Source organism: Perognathus longimembris, chromosome 1, assembly GCF_023159225.1.
Source record: "Perognathus longimembris pacificus isolate PPM17 chromosome 1, ASM2315922v1, whole genome shotgun sequence".
Lineage (NCBI taxonomy): Eukaryota > Metazoa > Chordata > Mammalia > Rodentia > Heteromyidae > Perognathus > Perognathus longimembris.
In genome coordinates, this window is record NC_063161.1 from 72,886,151 (window position 1) to 72,904,641 (window position 18,491).

The 18,491-nt window shown below is 54.7% G+C and overlaps 2 protein-coding genes and 1 non-coding gene across 3 annotated transcripts; 2 read left to right on the forward strand and 1 right to left on the reverse strand.

The window, feature by feature from the left end:
- Nucleotides 1-238: 238 nt before the first annotated feature.
- Nucleotides 239-2,651, forward strand: Lat2 (linker for activation of T cells family member 2). The gene is made up of 4 exons (XM_048369382.1): nucleotides 239-692; nucleotides 1,096-1,314; nucleotides 1,442-1,535; nucleotides 1,945-2,651. Exons 1-3 carry the CDS (start codon nucleotides 557-559, stop codon nucleotides 1,519-1,521), a joined length of 435 nt encoding a protein of 144 aa, XP_048225339.1. The 5' UTR covers nucleotides 239-556; the 3' UTR covers nucleotides 1,522-1,535; nucleotides 1,945-2,651.
- Nucleotides 2,652-3,605: 954 nt separating this feature from the next.
- Rfc2 (replication factor C subunit 2) lies at nucleotides 3,606-10,675 on the reverse strand. Its single transcript, XM_048369417.1, has 11 exons — nucleotides 10,551-10,675; nucleotides 9,923-9,992; nucleotides 9,259-9,300; nucleotides 8,983-9,089; nucleotides 8,039-8,140; nucleotides 7,223-7,323; nucleotides 6,459-6,616; nucleotides 6,257-6,322; nucleotides 5,868-5,948; nucleotides 5,500-5,613; nucleotides 3,606-4,009 (listed from the first exon to the last, which is right to left on the reverse strand). The coding sequence occupies exons 1-11, from the start codon at nucleotides 10,643-10,645 to the stop codon at nucleotides 3,899-3,901; spliced, it is 1,047 nt and encodes a 348-aa protein (XP_048225374.1). The 5' UTR covers nucleotides 10,646-10,675; the 3' UTR covers nucleotides 3,606-3,898.
- LOC125341807 lies at nucleotides 4,625-4,727 on the forward strand. The gene has a single exon (XR_007209084.1). It is a non-coding gene; the product is annotated as a small nucleolar RNA U13 (small nucleolar RNA).
- Nucleotides 10,676-18,491: the final 7,816 nt, after the last annotated feature.

Sequence of the window (18,491 nt, forward strand, 5' to 3'; positions counted from 1 at the left end):
CGGGACCCCAACCCTGACCTCACAGGGACCAGGATGGGTCCCTGCTCAGGAGAGGGGCCATTTGGGAAAGTGACTCGTCCCATATCATCCAAAGACAAGTTACAAGCAGGACATGGTGCTTCATGCCTGTAGTCTCAGCATCCAGGAAGCTGAGACGGTAGGATCTCTAGTTCAAGGCCAACCGTGGCTTTTATTGCGGGGGGGGGGGGGCTCAACAATGATGACATCCTGGTGCCAGTGGCTGTCATCTTTGATTTTAGCTAGCTACTCAGGAGGCTGAGACGCAGGGAATCATGGTCAGAAAAACCCAAGAGACTCCATTTCCAAAATAACTAACCCGCAGCCAGGCTGGAGGCTTGGCTAAAACGGAGGCACTGGCCAAGCAAGTCCGCTGCTGACTAAACCTTGGGACTGGGGTTGGGGTTAGCGCAGCATTTGCCCAGCAAGACAAAGGCTTTGACTTTGGTCGTCAGCTCTGAAGCAGGGAGGGGAGAAGGTGGGACAGCCAAACCCTGGGACTGACAAGCAACAAAAATGTTTCGGGGTGCCAAGTGTTATGGGGTGGGCCAACTGCCTGCCACTTCTCCCACACCGCATGGGCCTGCCCAGTGACCTGGGCCGTGTGTTCTTGTCCAGAAACCTCGTGGCGGTGGACGATTACAACTGGGGGTGCTTGCAGAAGTCCTGGGAAGGTGAGGCGGGTGGCATGGCTGATGGGGGGGATTATCAGGAACATGGGTGGGCAGGGCAGGGTGCACTACCACTGTGGATGCAGGGTACGGATGGGGGATGGGCAGAGGGGAACGGGGCAGAGGGGAATGGGGTGCCTCATGCCTGGAGGCTGGCAGCTCCCAGGGGGCACAGGGGGCACAGGTTGTGAGGGCCCTGAGCCCTCTGACACCTTTGCTTTATGGGGAGGGAAACTGAGGGGAACACAGGCACAGGGTGGCTCCGTGCAGGGTCTGTGGATTGAACCTAGCTTTGGGGAGCCCCAGTGCCCTTGCACATGACCTCGGAGTCAGGGGTGGGGCCAGGAGGGGGGCCCAGGACAGGGGCAGGGCCCTGTAGGATTTGTGCCGCCCTCTTGGCTGGCAGGTGGCAGCGGTGATGGCGGCTCCTCTGATGGCAACTCCTATGAGAACGTGCTGGTCTGCCAGCCCGGGCCCCCCACTGCAGGGGGGTCCCGCATGGGGACGCAGGCCGGGGAGGGGTCGGGCAGCCGCCCATCCTCGCTGTGTCCCGCTGATGGAGAGGAGAGTGACTACCAGAACTGCACGTCCATCCACCGGTGGCGTGAGTCAGTGAGGGGTGTAGGTAAGTGGGCACCGGGAGTGGGGGGAATGCTCTCCAGCCAGCTGGCTGCTGCCACATGAGGCCTGATGCCCCAGGATCCCCTGAGGTGGCTCGGCCTGTGCGCATGTGTGACAGCCTCTCCCTGCAGGGCAGGCGTGGGGGGCTCCGCCTGGGACCCCAGCAGGAAGCCCAGGCGACCATGAGGAGCCAGATTATGTGAATGCCTAGGGGAGCAGAGGCAGGTAGGGCAGAGGGGGGCACACACGGGACCCCACATGGGAGAGGAAAGGAGGGAGGCAGAGGCACTGCGGGGAGGGGCTGCAGCAACTCACCTGCTCCTACAACCCCCTGCGGAGCACTTGCTGAGGGGACACGCCAGGTGCAAAGCACTCACATGCGTGTGTGCACACATGCATGCCAGCACTGGGGCTTTAAGTCTGGGCCTGGACGCTGTCTTTGAGTTTTTGCCCTCAAGGCTGGCGCTCAACCACTTGGTTCACAGCTCCACTTCTAGACTTTGGGGTGGTGAATTGGAGATAAGTCTCCTGGACTTTCCTGCTTGGGCTGGCTTGGAACTGCGATCCCCAGATCTCAGCTTCCTGAGTAGCTGAGATCACCAGCGTGATCATAACCTGCTCTTTTCCGTTGAAGGAGCAGGAGGACCAGTAGCTGGCAGGGGTTTGCTGCCTCCAGGCCCTGCCAGGCTCCTCCGGGACACACCTGAGCTCACCTGGCACAGGGAGATGAGGAACCCGAGCCATGCCTCCACCTCCCCCTGCTGCTCTGGGGCGGCGTGGACAAGCAGGGCCGGGCAGCATTCCAGTCCACGTCGACAACATTGGCAGCATGGCACTCGTCTTTTATTTTGCCCGGCTCATCGAGGAACATGGTTCTCCCATCTATGCCTCCCGGTGGCTGGGATTACGGGGTGCACTACCACAGCCACTGTGTCTGCTTTCATGCTTTGGATCTGGGAGTCAGTTTGTACAGCTAATTCACATGGCTGAATTGTTAATTAAATGGACTTTCAGAACATCTCTCCTCCTTAGCAAGTGCCACCTGAGCTCCGTGGGCTGGTCAGGAAGCCATTCAGGTTGGATGTCCTGTTCAGGTGGCACTGGGGATTGCACTGGGCATCAGGGCCCAGGCCTGGCCAGGCCGAGGGGTAAGAAGGGAGGAAGGCTGCTTCCCACCCAGCATCTCCCATAAACTGCAGCTTGCAGAGGGTTGCTCTGTGTCTGCTTCCAAATCACTCATGGGATAGGAGGGGCCTCGGCCCCCCAGTCCAGTTCTCTTCCTGGGACACCCTAATTCTCTCCAAGAAGGAAAGAAACACCCATGTGTCCCCTCTGGCCCCCAAACCCTGTCCTGGAGCTGGGCTCTGGTGCATTGGTGGCCACGTACACCCCACCCCCATGTTGTAGAACAGCCAGCTTCCTCCCCGGCTACCCCTTGGGGTGATATTCCAACTCACAGAAAAGACCTAACACTGAGGCATCCCAAAGTGTCTTAGAAAGTGACACCCTTGCTGGGCGCCGGTGAATCACACCTGTAATCCTAGTTACTTAGGCAGCTAAGATCTTAAGATCTCATTTCAAATCCAGCCTGGGTAGGAAACTCAGTGACTTTTTTTTTCCTTTTGCCAGTCCTGGGGCTTGGGACTCAGCGTAAGCACTGTCCTTGGCTACTTTCTGCTCAAGGCTAGCACTCTATCTCTTGAGCCACAGCGCCACTTCTGACTTTTTCTGTTTATGTGGTGCTGAGGAATCGAACCCAGGGCTTCAGGCATGCTAGGCAAGCACTCTACTGCTAAGCCACATTCCCAGCCCTCCGTGGGACTTTTATCACCAATTAACCACCAGAAAATCAGAAGTGGCACTGTGGCTTAAGTAGCAGAGCACTAGCCTTGAGCTAAAGAGCCTAGGAACAGCACCCAGGCCCAGAGTTCAAGCCCCACAACCAACAAAAAGAAAAAGGACACCCTCAAGTCTTTGCCCTAGAACTCATCTCCAGCCTCAGCCTCCTGATAGCTGAGATTATAGATGTGTGCTGCTACATCTGGTCCACAAGTATCTGTGTGTATGTGTTATGCCAATACTAGGGCTTGCACTCAGGGCCTGGGCACTGTCCCTGAGCTCGTTCGCTCAAGACTTGTGTTCTATCACTCGAGCCACAGCACCACTTCCAGTGTTTTGGTGGTTCATTGGGAGTAAGTCTCAGAGACTTTACTGCCAGGACTGGCTTCACACCTTGATCCCGAGCCATATGGTGCTGGCCTACATCACCTCCCTCATGTGCAAAGCCACAAGCAGTCAGTGGGGCAAACAGCTTTATTGGGTAAAAGGCTATGACAACGACGAGGCCTGTGTGCGTCTGTGTGGATGCCACCCACTGAGGTTCAGGCTGCTCAGCAGCCATTGCTGGAGGCCCTCCATGCCCAGGACCGTGGGACTCCAGCATCTTAGGACAAAAACTCTGCTTTGTTTGAGAAAGGGTCTTGTGACCTGGGCTCCTTCCTGTACCTCTCAAGTGCTGGGATTACAGGCAGGTGCTACGACACCTGGCTAGAGGAGGACTCTTCTCATTGACCTGTGACTTCTCCATCCTAACTGGCCACTGGGGCCATGGTCTTCTGACACAGTCTCGCCAGGAGCCCCGCCATCTGCAGGAGCGAGTTCACACCCTCCGCCACTTTCATGTGCGTGTACCCGATTTCCTGAGAAGCAGACCACAGCAAAGGGTGTCAGTAAGCCATCCTGGCTGGCATCTGAACTAAGGCTTTGCTCCAAAGAAATACAACCAAGTGGGAATGTGGCTTAGTGGTAGAGTGCTTGCCTAGTATGCATGAAGCCCTGGGTTCCATCCCTCAGTACCACATACAGAGAAAAAAGCTGGAAGTGGGGCTGTGGCTTAAGTGCTAGCCTTGAGCAAAAGAAGCTCAGGGGACAGAGCCCAGGCCCTGAGTTCAAGCCCCAAGACTGGCAAAAAAGCAAGCAAGCAAACAAACCCACAATTCCCATTCCAGTTGGAAAATGAGAGCTAAAACAGTATTTTAAAATGGCATTTCTGGGCTGGGGATATGGCCTAATGGCAAGAGCGCTTGCCTCGTATACTTGAAGCCCTGGGTTCGATTCCCCAGCACCACATATACAGAAAATGGCCAGAAGTGGCACTGTGACTCAAGTGGCAGAGTGCTAGCCTAGAGCAAAAAGAAGCCAGGGACAGTGCTCACGCCCTGAGTCCAAGGCCCAGGACTGGCAAAAATAAATAAAGAAATAAATAAATAAAATGGCATTTCTTTGAAAGAGAGTATTTTTTAAAAAGTCTAGGGATCCTTTTCCAGTTCATGAGCTAATGACTGGGTTCTCATGCGCTTCCGTGACATGTGCCTCCTCTGCACCTTGTTACGCTATGGGCACATTACTCTTCTGATGTGGAAATAAAATAAAAAGTTTAGGTTGGAATATCTACAAAATATATACCTGAACCAGGAATGGTAGCACACAGCTGAAATCCTGGCTGCTGAGGAGGCAGAGATTGGAAGGATCACTGTTTGAGGCCAGTGTGGGCAAAAGTTAGACCCAATCTCTAAGAAAAATTGTTGAGCTAGTGCTGGTGGCTCACGCCTGTCATCCTAGCTACTCAGGAGGCTGAGATCTAAGGATCAGGGTTCAAAGCCAGCCTGGGCAGGAAAGTCCCCATGAGACTCTTTATCTCCATTTAACCACCAGGAAACTGGAAGTGGAGCTGTGGCTCAGCCTTGAGCAAAAAAACTCAGGACAGTGCTCAAGGACCTGAGTTCAAGCCCCACAACTGAGAAAAAACAACAACAAAAAGGATGACAGCTCTGTACTGAAGTTTGATCTCAGGGCCTCACATGTGCTGGCAGGGGGCCTCCATTTCTACCAGGGGCTGGGCATGGCAGTACAGCCCTGTGCAGAAGCCCGACCGCAGGGAGGCGTGGCCAGGACAGCCCTTGTCTGGGCTGAATCCACAAAAAGCAAAAGAGGACTGGGTGGCTCCTGTGGTCAAGGGCCGGCCTAGCAAACCCCGGTTCAAAGCCCAGCACTAACACCAGGCAGAGAGAGGGGGAGGCTGGGCACGTGCAGACAGGGGGAGGGGAGGCTGGGCACACATAGGTGTGGTGGGAAGGGGAGGCTGAGCATGTGCAGGCAGGGTGGGGTGGGCACGCCCCCTCTCACCAACCTTGATGAACTCCAGCTTGAGATACTCCGCCATGGGGAAGGTTTTACACACTCGGAAGATGTTGCCGATGATGTCCTCGGGGGAGTAGCCCAGGTGCCACAGGTGCGCCAGGATCTAGCAGGAGGGCACAGGGGAAATCACGCACTAGCGCTGGCCCTGCCAGTGGCTCCTGTGGAGGCCTGGCAAGCCCGGGCCTGGCATTGCCCCTGGGACTTGAGGCCATTCCGTCCTCAGGAAGGAGGGAAGGTGATTAGACCCCCAACTCCAAGTCCAGGCCTACATTCTACAGCGACCATGGGCAAGAAATGTGGAGTCCGGGCCTCGGCTGTGCACACAGCCAAGGGCCGGGGTGGTGGCTGGGCACTGACCTTGTACGCCTCATCGATGTTGGCATCCACGCAGTGCTGGATCATCTCCTTCACCAGCAGCGGGTGGGGCTCGTCGCAGACCTGAGGGGCCCAGGGGTATCTGGTGTCAGGGATCCGCGGACCTCCCCCTCCCCAAGCAGCTGGCGATGGCCAGCCAGCTCGGGCAGCCTGGGGAGCCGGGGACTGCAGGCCCAGCGGTGGCTCTGGTGTGGGGTGCTCTCACTGCCCGAGGCTCTAACCAGGAAACCCCAACTCTGCCCTCAGCCCGCAGTGGGAACCGTGGCTTCCTGCTCCTAGGCACACGGCTGCCATCATGTGGCTGCCTCACTGTGGAGCCCAGGAGACTCCCGAGTGCGGGGTCACAGGGCCCGCCATGCACGGCTCCGCACCTTGAACACGTTCTCGCTGTTGATAAAGCCGAACCCGGAGAAGGTGGACTGCAGGTTGTTCAGCGCCTGAAGGGGGAGCAGCGTGAGCGCCACCTGCCGCCCCAGCACAGTATCCGGGTCTGTCCCCACCCCGCCTGGTGCCCCATCCGTCCCGCCACGTCCCCTCCCTCCCGCAGGATGCCCACCCCCGTCCAGCCCGCACCTGCCGCATGTCCCCCTGGGCCGTGAAGACGATAGCCTCCAGGCCGTCGTCGGTGTGCGGCACCCCTTCCTTCTCCAGGACGCTCAGGAGCCGTGCCAGCACCTGGGCGTCGGTGAGCTTGGTGTAGCGCAGCACCGCGCACCGGGACTGGATGGGCTCTGCGGGGGTGGGGGAGAGGGGGAAAGTGGGGGGGGGGCAGGAGTGGGCGGGGGGAGGACAGTGGAGGAGGCCTGGACTCCCACTGAGACCTGGAGCTGATGTGAGGTCACAGGAGGTGTGGTTTCAGGGAAAATATCCCCCCTCCCGCAGAGGTGTAAGGGGCATGGTTTAAGCAGGGAGGTAGGCGGGGCCGAAGGGAGTGGGCGGGGTGCCCAGGATGGACAGAAGATGCCCCGATGCCCTGGCTGTGCCAATGTCTGTGGCGGGAACGGACGGCCATGACAGGGCACAGGGCTGACCCTGCAGACCGAGGAGGGCCCCACCGGATGGATGGACAGGCCGGAGTGCAAAAGCAGGGCACCCCAGGCACCGACGGAGCCAAGGCACAGTGTGTGCCAAGAACTCCAGAGCCCGGCTGGGCTCCAGGTGTGAGACGCCATGCACCTTCCCCCGGCCCCCCATTGCATGGCTTCACAGACCTGAGGCCTCCCAGACCATCTCTTTGTACGCTGTGTGATTCTAGACAAACCAGTAACCCCTTTGCGCTTCCCCATCCCTAGTGGCCCAGGGAAGCCATTAGCCTGTGTAGCCTGGCGCCTGCTCACCTATGATTTTGTCTGAGGCGTTGCAGGCCAGGGCAAAGCGGGTGGTCTTGGAGTAGATCTCCATGGTCCTGCGCAAAGCCTGCTGGGCCCCATCCGTCATGCTGGGGACAAACACAGGCCACCTTTACCCCCTGGAGCCAGAGCTCTGGGACAAACCTCCCCCTCAACATGACCCAGTGTCCCCCTTGACACATCCACCACCCTGGACACATCCACCGTCCTAGAGAGCGCAGCAGCACAACTAAGGCTACAGTGACCTGGTGAAGGTGCATGCAGATGTCCACACAGATACAGTGGAACAATGAAAAAAACACTTCAAAAACAACCCAAAAAGTGTCTGTTGCCAGGCATGGTCTCTGCCAGGAGGCTGAGGTGAGAGGACTGCTTACACTCAAGGGTTTCGAGGTTAGCCTGGACCATTTAGGAAGATCCTAATCTCAAAACACAGATAAAAACTATATTCAAAGAAGCATATATTAATACAGCTCAAAACATTAAAGAAAAGCAGGGCTAGGGGCCAGGGGCGCACGCATGTCATCCTAGCTACTAGGAGGCTAAGATGTGAGGATCTTGGTTCAAAGCCAGCCTGGTTTGAAAGAAAGCCTGTGACTCTTATCTTCATTCAACCACCAAAAAGCCAAAGTGGAGATATGGCTTAATTAGAAGAGTACCAGCCTTGAGCTAAAAAGCTCAGGGACAACATCCAGGCCCTGAATTCAAGCCCCAGGACCAAATAAAAAGCCCAAATGAGAAAGGAAAAGAGGGAAAGGGGGAGGTGGTAGAAGGGAGGAGAGGGGAGGGGAGGTGGGTGCGCACCTGTCGGCTTCATCCAGGATGATGATCTTGTGGCGACCCTTGGGGAGAGTGACCTTCTGCTGGGCGAACATTTTGATTTTATTCCTCACCACGTCGATGCCCCTGGCAGTGAACAAGTGTCCTTTTCTCAGCTTCTCTCCTACTGGACCCATGCCTAAGCCATTCTTGCTTTCCTCACGGTCCCAGTAGGGTCTTACTTTTTGTCCAGGCAAGCCTGGACTTCCATCCTCCTATCCACACTTCCTGTGGCACTGGGATTACAGGCCTTCACCACGATGCCCTGCCCATCCTTCACCATTTACTGCAGCCACAGCTGAGGGTGTGCATGGCATTTGACTTTCCTGCTCTGTGGGGCACCCTCTCGCACACCGGCCCCTCGGGCACCAAGCTGCAGCCTACTGAAAGGTGTGCAAGACAACGTGAAACCGCATTTTCCTGGCCTTTTGTCTTCAGCTCTCCTTGACCTCAGCTGAGAATTGAAACCTGCTCATTTCCTGAGGCTGGAGACACACAGCCCTAGTAAACCCCAACCTGGAAGATGCTAAAAATAGACACTTTGGGGTTCTGTATATTTTACAATTTCCTCTTCCTCTCTTTTTCATTTTTTTAAATTTTATTTATTTATTTAGCCAGTCCTGGGCCTTGAACTCGGGGCCTGAACACCGTTCCTGAGCTTCCTTTGCTCAAGGCTAGCACTCTGTCACTTGAGCCACAGCGCCACTTCTGGCTATTTTCTATATATGTGGTGCTGGGGAATTGAATCCAGGGCTTCATGTATACGAGGCAAGCTCTCTTGCCACTAGGTTATATTCCTAGCCCTTCCTCTCTTTTATAGGTCCAAGAATGGGACGTGAACTCAAGCACCTGATGCTTTGACTCATTGGCTGGTACTCTACCCACCAAGCCAGGCCTCCAAGCCGTGTTGTTCCATTTCTGCGGCTCACCTGTCATTGGAGGCATTGAGCTCCAGCACGGCGTCCTTCACGGCCGGGCCCAGCAGTGCTCGGGCCAGGCACAGGATGCTGGTGGTCTTGCCGGTCCCGGGGGGGCCCTGGGAATGGGGGTGCTGAGCGCTCCTTGTCCTGGCTCAGGCTGTAGCATCTCACTGCCCCCATCCCCGGGCCTCCCCTACCCCAACCCCAATCCAGCAATGAATGACCCACTAGTGCAGCCAAGGTAGAGATAGGAGTGCAGAGTGCAGCGGGAGGGGGGGAACTCACAGCAATGATGATATTGGGCACGTTCCCCTCATGAGCAAAGACCTGAGGGCAGACCTCCATTAGAACCAGCCACCTGGGCGGATGACCAAGTCTCACCAGCACCCGAGCCTGGCCATATTCCCTAGGGGTGGCCTTGGAAGTCATCACCTCAGCGTGTTCCTGAACCCACTCCACTAACACCGGCCCCACCATGCCTCCCTCAGACTGCACATGTCAGGAGCCTGGAGGCCATCCTCTCTTGCAGCCCTCCCCATCTCAACAAACATACTAGGCGCAGTGGTGCATGCCTCTAATCCTAGCGGAGGAGGCAGAGTTAAAAGCACTGCAGTCCAGGTTGGCCTGGGCAAAAGGAAACTCTGCCTAAAAGAACTAAAGCCAAAAAGGGCTGGGAGGACAGACTGAAGTGGTAGAGTACCTAGCTGGCAATCACAAGATCCTGAGTTCAATTCCAGGTACTGCCCTCCTTGATGGCCCACAAAAACCTATTTATTGCCTGGCTCCCATCTCTACAGAAGCAAGACCTAGTCAGAACTGTCTTCCATGTAGCCAGTCCCTTCAGCAACTCCAGTTACCCACCGTGGCTTCCAGTCTCCCCCAACCCTCACCAGCCTTCGAATGTGTTACAGCCAAATAACGACCTGAGATGGCCATGAACCACCCTCACCTCCAGCCTGCTAACCGTGTCCTCATTCCCCACGATCTCGCTCAGCTTTACTGGCCGGTATTTTTCAACCCTGTGTGGCAGAAAAGGCATAAAAAGTCGCCCATCTCTCGCTACCCCCAGAGAAAGCACTAAAGGACAATCTGAGTCGTCTTGTCACATTATACATGGCCGTCGGGCTTGCTGGTGCACGCCTGTAATCCCAGCACTAAGGACAGAGGCTGGAGGACCGGCGGTCAAGACCGGCTAGAGTAACAAGTTCGAGACCAGCCTGGGGTAGCCGGCAAGAACCTGTGTGTCCCAACAACAGGAACAAAAACTGACATACGAGCACCGAATAGAATGTACGCCAAATGGGGGCTGGTGCGGCCCGCCCCGGGAGCTCGGGGGCTGTCTGCCCTCCGAGGCTGCACACCACCCAGAACCGTGAGCGAGAGGCCGCTGCAGCCGGGGCTGCCGGCATGAGCCTCTGGACCCGGCTCGGAGCTGGGCTCTAACAAGGCAGGCGCGCTCCTTTTCGGGGTCCCAGCCTGGAGGGGCCCCCGGCTTGAGAGCGAGCAGGGTCGCCGCCGGGAGGGCCCGGAGGTCAGCCCGCCATTCAGGGCGTCCGCGGCGGTAGCCCGACCCTCACCACGGCAGCTCGTAGTGGCCGGCGCTGCCCGGGGCCTTGCTGGGGCCTGGTGCGGGCTCCTCGCGCTCCTCGGCGCCGCTGCTCTGGACCTCCATTCCCGCGCCTCCTCTTCCCGCCTGCGGAAGCCACGCCCCGTGACATCATTACGCAGGCCCCGCCTCCGGGCCCGCCGGGCACAACCGGAAGCCGCGCGTCGGCCTCTCCGTGCGCACGCGCGAGGCCGGATTGGGGGGGGTGGCGGTCGCTATGGAGACCTGGAGTCCCGCCCGGCGGGAGGAAGGCGGGAGGATGGCGGGAGGATGGCGGGAGCGGGCGGGTCCCCTTCCCGGGAAGCCTGGGCAGCGCCGTGTAGGGCGTAAGCTGGGGAAGCCGGATTCGAACCCAGCCTAGTATAAAGTTCTGTCCGGTCGCCGACTGCACCGGCGTCCTGCGGTGTAACTTCGGGGTGCTTGTTTGTGTCCCCTGCCCGGGGCGGACAGAGGGGCTCTGGGCGGAGCCCGGAGCTCGGGGCGGGCTGCTGCCCTGCACACAGTAGGCCTGTGCCCCAGCGGCCGGCCCGGCGCGAGGCCTGCCTCCGTTGCTCTGTAGACAGGCGGGAACCTCAGAGGACTCAAACTGTGACGCTGTTTGCCTAATGATAAGATTATAATTATAATTAAAACAATTATTGGGGCTGGGGTTATGGCCTAGTGGCAAGAGAGCTTGCCTCCTATACATGAGGCCCTGGGTTCAATTCCCCAGTACCACATATACCAGAAAATGGCCCGAAGGGGTGCTGTGGCTCAAGTGGCAGAGTGCTAGCCTTGAGCAAAAAGAAGCCAGGGACAGTGCTCAGGCCCTGAGTCCAAAAGCCCCAGGACTGGCCAAAATAAATAAATTAATTAGTTAATTAATTTAAAAAAATAAAACAATTATTATTTATTTTGTTGGCTGTGGGTCTGGAACTCTGGGCCTGGGCCCTGTTCAGCTCAAGGCTAGTGCTCTACCACTTGAGCCACTTCTGGTTTTCTAGTGGCTAATTGGAGGTTAGAGTCCCAAGAACTTTCCTGCCTGTGCTGGCTTTGAACCGAAATCCTCAGATCTCAACCTCCTGAGTAGCTGAGATTATAGGCCTGAGCCACCAAAGCCTGGTGATAAGAATTTCTTGTTGGTGATTTGGGGTGTGTGGGTGTGTGATGTGTATGTGTGGTCAGTACCAGGGTTTGAATTTGGGGGCTTACACTCTTGTTCCATTTTCTTGTTCACTGCCTGTGTACTCTACTACTGACCTCCAGCTGGCATTTGATGACTAATTGGAAATGGACTCACCCTAACTTTTCTGCCTCAGCTGGCTTTGAATCTCCTTCCTCAGGTCTCAGCCTCCTGAGTAGCTGGGATTACAGAGGAGACCACAGGTGTCCCACTAACTTCAACTCCCTGAAGTGACTCTGTGGCTTTCCCTGAGGATTTTCATTCTTTCCTTCAACTGTCACATCTCCCTTCCCACCACAACACAGCCAAGTCAGAAAGTAGGAGTGATTCACTCCCCCTCCCCCCTGGAGGCCTCTGGCTCAGTTTCTCCCAGGCTGCTGGGGTGGAGAGGAGGTGACCTCTGGAGCGGAACTGTGCTGTCAGGACATTTTTCTCCTCTCTATGCTGAGCTTTCTGTGACTGGCTGGCCTGGGGCCCAGAAAGAGCCCAGCTTCAAAGCTCCCAGAATTCCCTGAGGGCCACACAGCAGCAGTGTTGGGGGTCAGGGAATTGGGGTAGGGAGGAGGGGACCACAGGCTTGCTGATAGTGCAGAGGTATCCAGGGTGGAAGTCTCTGGAATTCACTCCCAAGCTCAGCTCACAGCTGTTTCCCAAGGGAGAAAGGAGGAAGTGGGTGTTGCTAAATGCCAGTAGCACATGCCTGTAATCCCTGCTTCTCAGGTCTCAGGAAACTGAATTTTAGGATTGAGGTGTTTTTGTTTTTTTTCTTTGCCAAGCCTGGGGCTTCAACTCAGGGCCTGGGCGCTGTCCCTGAGCTTCTTTTGCTCAAGGCTAGCACTCTACAACTTGAGCCACAGCGCCACTTCTGGCTTTTTCTGTGTATGTGGTGCTGAGCAATTGAACCCAGGGCCTCATGTATGCTAGGCAAGCACTCTACCGCTAACACCTTCCCATCCCTTTCTTCTTCTAGCGCTGAAATGGCGCCCATGCCTTGGCCTCCGCCCCAAGTCCTTTCGGTTTCCATGGGCTTTTTGAGATGAGTTCTGGCTATCAGCTGGGAGCCACCAGCCTCCTCCCTGGCATCTCTGGGACTTCAGGCAGGTTCTGCCACACCCACACCCATGTGGCATTTCCCAGCCTCAGGCTAGAGATAGCAGAGCTCCCCTGCTAGTCCTACTGTTAGCAAATCCTGGAGGGCACTGCTTTACCCAGCCAGTCCAGGAGAGAGCTGCAGGGCACAAGCATGCGTGCCCAGGTGCCAGGCAGACGTGAAACTAACTTTGCAAACTGTTCTTCCTCCTTTTAACCAGAATTAATTAGTTAATTAACAAAGGCAGAATTCCGACCCCCCCCCCCCAGCTGTAGTGTGGAGGCCACGGGTTTTGTGCAGCAGGAAGTGGGGTGCCCAGCTGTGGGTCGGGGTGGGCTGGGCATGCCACAAGCCACAGCCCCTCAGGAAGTTGTTGGGTGCTTGACTTCTGTCCTTGGTCAGCCCCAGCGCCTCTCCTGGGGTCCTCAGCTGGGACCTGGCTGGGTTCACACCCCAAATCTGTGGTGGGGGCTGGTGTGCATTTCTGTTCACAGCCTGGTGATATGCAGTGTATGTCAGCAAATGTTTACCGTGTGCGCTGTGTAGATGTCATTACTCCACACCGCACACAATGCACAGATGCTTGCTGGGTTTTGTTTTTCGTGGCAGTACTGAGGACTGAAGTCAGAGTCTTGCCCAGGCTCAGCCTGCTGCTTCACCACTCGAGCTCCCATCTCCACTTCAGACTTTCCCGCCCAGGCTGGCTTTGAACCACAATCTTCCTTTCATCTCAGCCCCTGAGTAGCTACGATTATAGATGTTAGCCACAGTGCCCAGCTACTGCTGCAGTTTTTCTTGAAACTCAGAGCTTGGGTGCTATTCCTAAGCTGCTTTTGCTTAAGGTTAGCACTCTACCACTTGAGCCATAGCTCTGCTTCCAGCTTTTAGGGGGAGTAGTTTAGTGGAGGTAAATAAGAGTCTCACAGACTTTTCTGCCCAGGCTGGCTTCAAACCATGATCCTCAGATGTCAGCCTCCTGAGTAGCTGGGATTACAGGCATGAGCCTCCACCATCTGGCTGGAGACCAATTTAGAAATAGAGTCTCTTTGGCTGGACTCTGCTTCTCAAATCTTGTCTTTGGCATGGTGGCACACACTTGTAATCCCAGCTCTTGGGAAGCAGAAGAATCACAAGTTAAAAGAGCCAGCCCTGGGTCACACATCAAGAGCCTGGCTCAGCTATACTCTGAACTCAGGCAACAACCAATGCTGGAGAGGGTGCAGGGAAAGAGGAACCCTTCTCCATCGTTGGTGGGAGTGCAAATTAGTACACCCACTGTGGAGAACAGTATGGAGGTTCCTCAAAAAGCTCAACATAGACCTACCCTATGACCCAGCCATACCACTCCTAGGCATCTATCCTAAACAACAGGCCTCAAGATATCAAAAAGACATCTGCACTTCCATGTTTATCATGGCACAATTCACAATAGCCAAAATATGGAAACAACCCAGATGCTCCTCCACAGATGAATGGATCCAAAGAACATGGTACCTATACACAATGAAATACTACATAGCAATTAGAAATGGTGAAATATTGGTATTCGCATGGAAATGGTCAGAACTTGATCAAATAATGTTGAGTGAGACAAGCCTAGAACACAGAAAACAAAGGGGCATGATCTCTTTGATATATGACTGTTAAGGTGGGGGAAGGGGGAGACAGTAGAGACCAGGTCTGCAAAACAAAAAACTTCTTGTCAAATGGTATTTCCCACAGGTTTGGGTCAGCAACCTTACATTACGTAACTAAAACCAAACAACTACTCAACATATAAGGTCTAAAATAGACCTCTCAGTGGATCACAATAGCTCAAAAGCTATGTATCTATGTTCATATAAGACAAGGATAAGCAAACTCTATTGTTGACGTTATATTTAAAGCCCTAGGTGAATTTCCTTTGGCGTAGGCCATGTGGCTACTGTATATGATTTTGGTACACTGTGTATTGTATATATGTCTACCTGATCTAGGGAAGAGAAAGATAAACAGGGTGTAAGATATCACGAGAAATGTACACACTGCCCTATTATGTAACTGTACCCCTTTAGCACAACACCTTGTCAAAAATTTTTTAATAAATAATTTTTTAAAAAGACCCTGGCTCAGAAAACAAAGGAAGAAGGACTGAAGAAGCAAGGGAGGGAAGAAGTGAAGGAAGAAGAGAGGGAGATAGGAAGGAAAAAGAGGAGGAGGAAGGAAGGAAGAAGAGAGGAAGGGAGAGAGGAAGGGAAGACGGTAGATTCTCTTAGGGACAGGGTATCCCTGTGTTGCCCTCGCTAGCCACACATTCTTGGCTTCTTGGCTTAAGCAATCCTTCTATCTCAGCCTCCCAAGGAACTGGGACTACAGGTACTCACCACCTTGCCTGCTAAAGCTCTGTGTTAGTAAGACAGGGGCTGGGGGCCTGCCCCCCCAGGACCCATGAGGGCAAGGCAGGCCTGGCTGGCTGCCACCTCCCTGTCTCTGGCTGAGATTGTCACTGTCAGCTCAGCTCAACTTTAAGCCACTGAGTTCAACACTGAAACAATGTTCAAGTCAACACAGGATCAACTAGGGAGTCAGTGACTATATTTAAATAAAAGAAAAAGAAAAAGAAAAAGAAAAAGAAAGGGACTAGGGATATGGCCTAGTGGCAAGAGTGCTTGTCTCGTATACATGAGGCCCTGGGTTCGATTCCCCAGCACCACATATACAGAAAATGGCCAGAAGTGGTGATGTGGCTCAAGTGGCAGAGTGCTAGCCTTGAGCAAGAAGAAGCCAGGGACAGTGCTCAGGCCCTGAGTCCAAGCCCCAGGACTGGCCAAAAAAAAAAAAAGAAAAAGAAAATGAACATTACAGCCATGCTGTAGGCCCAGCACTGGGCAGGCTGAGGCTGGAGGATCCGGAGTTTCAGGCGTGCCTAGGCTGCACAGCAAAACCCGAGATCCAAAACCAAAGACCAAAGCAGAGGCGCCTGCCCTTGTGACCTGCCCACAGTCTCCCAACCTCTGAGGGCCAGGCCCCAACACAGCAGCCCCTCGTCCAATCCTGGCCCCCAATCCGAAGGGCATGCTTCCCGTACTCTGCCCCCGAAATGTCCCCGTGGTCTTTAGAGAGATCTTTCCAGAAGGCTTCATTTTAGAAGCTCAGCCTGGCCCAGCTAGTCTGCCGGCCACATTCATGGGACGTTTGACACCAGCCAGGGCAGAAAGTCTGTGACACTTGTATCTCTAATTAACCACCAAACCGTCAGATGTGGAGCTGTGGCTCAAGTGGCAGAGCACCCAGCAAGCAGAGTGACAGTGCTCGGGCTCAGAGTTGAAGCCTCAAGACAAAAAAAAAAAAAAAAAAAAAAAAGGCACGTGAGAGTGTGACAGAATTTAGGGGACCACGGAACTGTGCCTCCTCCATCTAACCACCTATCCACCCAGCAAGTATTTAGTGAACAGGACAGAACAATCCAGATTTATCAGTGCGTGAACCCCAGACTAAGCTCAGCCACCAGGTCAGGAATGGGGGCGCCTCGGGGAGACGGGGGTGGGGTGGGGGGGGCCTTGTGCAGCCCTGGGGTGCCAGCAGCTGGGAAGTTCAAGGGCAGAGGGGGGCCTGGACAGCAGAGGGACCCCCAAGGGGAGCCCCTGCAAGCTCCAGACTGAATGAGGGTGGGCACTGGGGGAGAAGGGGGACCTGAAGGTTAGAGCCCTAGAATAATGCATTACACTACTGAGCAGCGTTTCCCCTCTGGAAAGACCCCCATCTCCAATCAGGGGCGCAGCCTGCACGGGCCTCCACCTGCAGCCTATAGCAGATGAGGGGCGGGTCCCGGGAAAGCATTGTCTCCCAGTGCCCCACTTTGGACGGCCTCCCTCTCAAATATCACCCCCACACTGCCCGCAAATATTTACATCCTGTTTATGCCTGGCTTCCATGAATAAAATATGAGTTTCTGGGCCGCCTGGGAGGGAAAGAACCTCCTCCCCCCCCACCCCACCCCAACACACACACACTGGTAGGGACCAGAGACAGTTTAATCCTTTGGTTGCTGTCGCCTCCTGCGTGGGATTTAGAGGAAATTTCTAATTGGCGGCCAGGGTGACTAGGACCAGAGATTTTCTGTGTTTTTCTGGATACTACTGGGGCTTCCAGAGACATTGCGAGACTTCTTTTATCCTTCAGGAGTACTGTAACTTACCATCAAGTTCCCAAGTTCCAGCATTTCAGCCAGAAGGGTGGTCACAAGGGAGACTGTCCATGTTCTCTCCCTCTCAGGGTGTGCAAGCCCCATCAAGGGTAGTGGCTCACAGCTGTAATCCTAGCAATCCAGGAAGCTGAGATCTGAGAATCGTGGTTCAGAGACAGCCCAGGCAGGAATGTCCACAAGACTTATTTTTTTGCCAGTCCTGGGACTTGAACTCAGGGCCTGAGCACTGTCCCTGGCTTCTTTTTGCTCAAGGCTAGCACTCTACCACTTGAGCCACAGCACCACTTCCGGCTTATTCTATATATGTGGTGCTGAGAAATCGAGCCCAGGGCTTCATGCATGCAGGTGAGCACTTTACCACTAGGCCATGGTCCTAGCTCCCCCCCGCCCCCGGCCACAAGACTTATTAACCACCAAAAAACTGGCACTAGACTTGAAGAAAATCAGCCCCATAAACAGCCCCAAAATAAATGAATAAATAAATAAAATGAGCAAACCCAAGTTCAGAGGTGCAGGGCCGTCCTGGACACCCAGATGGCTTGGTGACAAAGGATCAGAAGGTACACTGTGTATGTGTGCATGCGTGTGTGTGTGCATGCATGCATGTGTGCACGCACACACACACATGCACTCGTGCTATACTAGGGCTTGAACTCAGGGCCTGGGCACTGTCCCTGATTTTTTTCACTCAAGGCTGGTGCTCTACCACTTGAGCTACCACTCCACTTCTAGGTTTGTTTTGTTTGTTTGTTTGTTTTGTTTTGTTGTTGTTGGTTAACTGAAGATCAGAGCACAGGTGGCTCACATCTGTAAGCTACCCAGGAGGCTGAGATCTGAGGATCACGGTTCAATGCCAGCTCGGCAGGAAAGTCTGTGAGACTCTTATATCCAGTGAACCACCAGAAAACTGCAAGTGGCTCTGTGGCTCAAGTGGTAGAGCGCTAACCTTACGCTGACTCAGGGACAGGGCCCAGGCCCAGAGTTCAAGCCCCATGACTGACTAAATAACTAAATAGTGTCCCAGACTTCCCTCCTGGGCTGGCTTTACAGTGGATCCTCAGATCTCAGCCTCCAGAGAAGCTGATTACAGGTGAGGCCCTTGATTTCAGTTTCCAGGGGCATGAGCGCAGGTAGCCCGATGACCTCAGGTTTTTCTTTATTTTTACTTTTTTTTTTTTTTTTGGCCAGTCGTGGGGCTTGGACTCAGGGCCTGAGCACCACTCTGCCACTTGAGCCACAGCGCTGTGGTGCTGTGGTACTGGGGAATTGAACCCAGGGCTTCATGTATAGGAGGCAAGCACTCTTGCTACTAGGCCATATCCCCAGCCCCTCTTTATTTTTTTAATGAGAAAGTTCTGAATTAGAGTGGCTAAAAACAGGAAGTCTACGGGCTGGGGATATGGCCTAGTAGCAAGAGTGTTTGCCTCGTATACATGAGGCCCTGGGTTCAATTCCCCAGCACCACATATACAGA